The 4,632-nt window shown below is 35.8% G+C and overlaps 1 protein-coding gene across 1 annotated transcript; it reads left to right on the top strand.

Annotated features, from left to right (window-relative positions):
- The first annotated feature begins 647 nt into the window (after positions 1-647).
- Positions 648-2,597, top strand: LOC149573058 (protein trichome birefringence-like 40). Its single transcript, XM_089814231.1, has 5 exons — positions 648-1,067; positions 1,170-1,341; positions 1,431-1,621; positions 1,700-1,858; positions 1,969-2,597. Exons 1-5 carry the CDS (start codon positions 682-684, stop codon positions 2,288-2,290), a joined length of 1,230 nt encoding a protein of 409 aa, XP_089670357.1. The 5' UTR covers positions 648-681; the 3' UTR covers positions 2,291-2,597.
- Positions 2,598-4,632: the final 2,035 nt, after the last annotated feature.

Raw genomic sequence — 4,632 nt, 5'->3', positions numbered from 1 at the left:
TATCGTTTATCCACGTAATTGCCAGGCTAAGCGACATGAATGCGAAATCTCCTCAATATTCTCGTGACTCGTGGGCTTTCAAACCATAATTCACCTACTTCTCCTCTGCCGCGATGGGACCAACATTAGTTATTAATATAGGCTATACTTTGCTTTACTGGATGAATATTCGTTTTTTCTCTTAATGGAATAGCCTCGGCAAGTAAAGTATACTTGTGGTTTAATCCCGGCAAGGAAAGGAAAGGAAGTTGTGCGTGTGGAAAAGAAAGAATGGGAAGGCCCGCCACCCACTTCAGTCCCATCTGCCTCACGGGTCCTTGTTGTTCAGCAAAGCGCCAGTGGGTTTTGACTTGGCTGGAAACTTTTTAATTATTAGGTGTGACTGCCACTATCCAGATGCAATGATTGAGAGAGAGCAAGTTAAATTCCAACTCAGTCTACTTTAGGAAGTAAGGGAGTCGTGTAGTTTGGAATTAGCACCAACAATGTACTGCAATGCAATCACTCGCTTGCCATGAGATTCCAAAACCTCTATGGAAGGGACCTGCCAACAACCACTTTGTCTACTCCTGCAATTTGCTCATATGGAGACACGTGCACCTTTACTCTCCTCCATTTTTAACTAAACTTGGCCTGTCAGAAAGTCTCTGGTAGTGGTAGTAATATTATTGGGAAGAGCAAATGACACTAGGAAGATCAGAATGCTGGCTGGAGAGGCAGAGGCAGGGGCAGACTCTCTCTCTACTTCTCTTCTGCTTGTTATGTGTTTGTCCACATTCCACATGCTTCAATTTGTCTAGTGCAGATGGGACAAGCAGGGGATTGTGGCAATCGAGGAATATGGGGGTGCTGGCTAATAGAGATGAGAATGTAACGAGGGCAGATGTGAAAATTGGAGGCAAGTGCGATATGTCCAGGGGGAGTTGGGTGTACGATTCATCATATCCTCTGTACAACGGAGGGAGCTGCCCATACCTGGATGGCGAAGTGAGCTGCCAAAAGAATGGGAGGCCTGATTTGGACTACCAGAAATGGAGATGGAAGCCCCGAGGCTGCAACCTTCCCAGGTACCCTATCATTCATTCATTCATTTTATTTGCTTCTTATAGATTTATGAGATATGATTGTGTCTAGTGTCTAGTGTGATGGTGATGGTGATGGTGTGATAGATTCAATGCGGTGTACATGCTTCGGAGAATGAGGGGAAAGACGATCATGTTTGTGGGGGACTCGCTGAACCGCGGGCAATGGGAGTCGATGACGTGTCTATTGCACTCGGCCCTGCCTCACTCGAGGACTTCTTTTTCCTCTGGAGACCCAATTTCCACCTTCAAAGCCCTGGTAGGAACAATGTCTAACGCTGTGCCCATTATGTGTGACTAACTCGTAACTCATGACCGGGGTGCATGTGTTTTCATGATAATGAGCAGGACTACGGGGTGAGCGTGTTGTTCTACAGAGCGCCGTATCTGGTGGACATGGTGACGAGAGTTGTGGGGGGGCAGAAGAAGGTGGTGCTCCGCCTCGACTCGGCGGCCATCAATGGCAGAGCGTGGAAGGCCGCCGACGTTCTCGTCTTCAACTCCGGCCACTGGTGGACCCACACCGGCAATCTCCAAGGGTAATCATCAATGGTTGTTGATTATGTTCTTCTTCTTCTTGTTGTCCTTGTGCTTGTGTTTAATTTCATGTCCATCAGATGGGACTACATGCAAGAGGGAAAGAGGTGGTACAAGGACATGGACCGCACAGTTGCGTATCTCAAGGGAATGACTTCCTGGGCCAACTGGATCGACTCTAACATAGACACCCGAAAAACATCCGTCTTCTTCCGCAGCTATTCCCCCTCTCATACCAGGTTCAATATTTCACTCCCTCTTCTACGATGTTACTGATTAAATGTGTAGGCGCTCCCTAGTCCGATGAATGATTAAATTAATTAGGCTGTGTTTTGTGTGCACTGTGCAGTGCTGGGGAGTGGAAGAATGGAAAGGGCAGCAATTGCTACGGGGAGAGGGCGCCGATAAGCGGGTATTCGTACCCGGGACCGTACCCTGGTCTGTATAAAATAGCGCAAGGGGTGGTGAGGAGTATGAGATCGCAGGTGCAGTTTCTGGACATTACGACGTTGTCGCTGCTGCGGAAGGACGGGCACCCCTCCACTTACAGCGCTGATTTCACGGCAGAGCAGCGGAAGAATCCTGCTCGCTACGCCGATTGCTCCCACTGGTGCCTCCCCGGCGTTCCTGACACCTGGAATGAGCTGCTCTACGCTGCTCTCCTCTTCTGATCTAGTTACTCCTTTTTCTATCCTATCATATCATATTGTACTCTACCTCACTGCCCACCGTTTTACTATTCTTCCCAATTGCAAATAATTTCTCTGCATTTCCTACCGACAAGTTATCTCGTCTCTCGCTGTAAATGTCTTACTCTCTGGGTCCACATTAAAAAAAAGGACTTGGTCAAAATATTAATTTGACAATCGTTTACATGTCAGTTTGAGAATGTAATTGTCGTTGTTTAATCCCACCGACATATAACAACCATATATGTAAAGAAAATGAAATGCTTATAAGAGTTGTGGTTATGGACAATTTTTAGTTGCGAGGGGCGCATGTGTCAAAGTTCCCGCCTTCACAATTTTATGGTTGATTGAAGTAGATTTTGGTTAAAATATAATGTATTTAATTTAATAAAATAAAAAATAAATAGTAATTAAAAATATAACATTATAGTGCTAAACTAAATTAAATTACGAATATAGTTAGCATATTATTAAATTATATAACTGCAATGATGTATATTAATTAAAATAGTAAAAGAATATATAAATAAACATTATAGTATCATGTTAAATTAAAATTAAATGACATCCTAAAGAACATTTATCATACCAAAGATATTTATCAACTAATTATACATGAGATATAGATAAAATTGTATAATTTTTTTAAAAAAGAGTTAAATTGATTAATTTCAATTATCAAATTGTTTAATATATCTTGTTCAAGTGATAAATTCATCCAGACAATATTCTTAAGGTTAAATATAATGCATAAAAAAATATATAAATTAATTTAAAAATAACATTTATACTTTAAAAAAAAAACACACTTATAATAAATAAAGTTGATAATATACCAAGCTAAATAATTTGAACTTTATTAAAATTAATACAAAATTAATATTATGTATTTTAAAGTATAAATTAAAATATCAATATAGTAAAAATTATATATGTTAAATAAATGTATAATCTAATAAAATTATATATAAAAATGAAAAATAAAAGAAAATGTATTAAAAGCATTGGTTTAGATATGTAAAAATAAAAATAATTAAATTTTAATTTAAACTTATATACAAATTAAAATTAAAATAAATATGAAATTAAACTATATAAAAAATAATTTTTGAAAATTGACAATTTAAAAGAGTTAAAATGTCTATATTTGATTAAAATATCTATATTTGAATAACATTTTACAAATTACAAAGATAAACATCAATTAAAACTAATTCTTTTTTTTTAAAAAAGTTTATCCACTTGTCACAAATGTGGAAAAGATAAAATTGAAATTAATGCATTCATTAATAGAAGTGTTAGAAAAATGATTATTTAAAAAAAATGTTTATCCACTTCTCACAAGAAAAGATAAGGTTGCAATTAATGCTTGCATTAATAGAGGTGTTGAAAAAAATAGTTGTATTTTTTATGAAGAAATTTGAATTTTTCCATTGCCTTTTTCATCATGAACCAATAATTTTTTTTTTAAATTGTATTTTTCAATTTCAAAAAAAATGCAAATTAATAAACCTTTTGCAAACATTGGTATATCAATGAAATTTTTAGATTATAGAACTAATATGAAACTAGGTGATTCCATTAGTTTCCTGCCAAAGGCAGGGCCAAAGGCAGGAACTAATAAATCTGGTTTCAAATGTAATTGTGATAAGACACAAATATTTAGTGATTTTCCTCGCTACTCTGAAGGTCCCCCGACTCTTTCTTTAAGGTGAATGACTCCATTTATTTTGTCTGTATAAACAAGAGGAATGTTATTTGTGACCATTACAATATTTATATTTTCATCTCTTGTTCATTTCAAATTGACTCCATGAGAAATAGATAGGGAATGAATCTTCCCAATTCCCACAACATCACCATTATTTAGATGGTATCACTCAAACAATACACCTAATCAACACCACCAACAATACATATAACATAAACAAAACAATACATAAAATAGAAACAATAATACATATTAAAAAATAAGAAAAATAACACATATAATAGAAACAAATATACATATAATAAAAAGAGATTGCATTAAATGAGCATCAGCAACAATACATATAACAACAACAATACATATTACAAGCAAGACCAATGAAAATATTAACATTAAATTTTTTTTAAAAAACTCCATTTCTTGTTGTTGTAGAGCTTGATACATTCATATATAACATTTCAACAATCTAAAAATAAATATTTTGTTTGGAATTATTATTTAGCTTTCAAATAAGACCAATCCTATTGATTTAGTGAATAATAAAGTGAGATATTGATGTTTTTCCATGATTGGGTCAGTAAACCTTTGCACATTTTCTAATTTTGTAGTTTGA

Source organism: Cupressus sempervirens, chromosome 2, assembly GCF_028749045.1.
Source record: "Cupressus sempervirens isolate cs-2001-9-10 chromosome 2, ASM2874904v1, whole genome shotgun sequence".
NCBI lineage: Eukaryota > Viridiplantae > Streptophyta > Pinopsida > Cupressales > Cupressaceae > Cupressus > Cupressus sempervirens.
The sequence above is the reverse complement of the archived record's forward strand: the minus strand, read 5'-3'. Positions and strand labels throughout refer to the sequence as shown.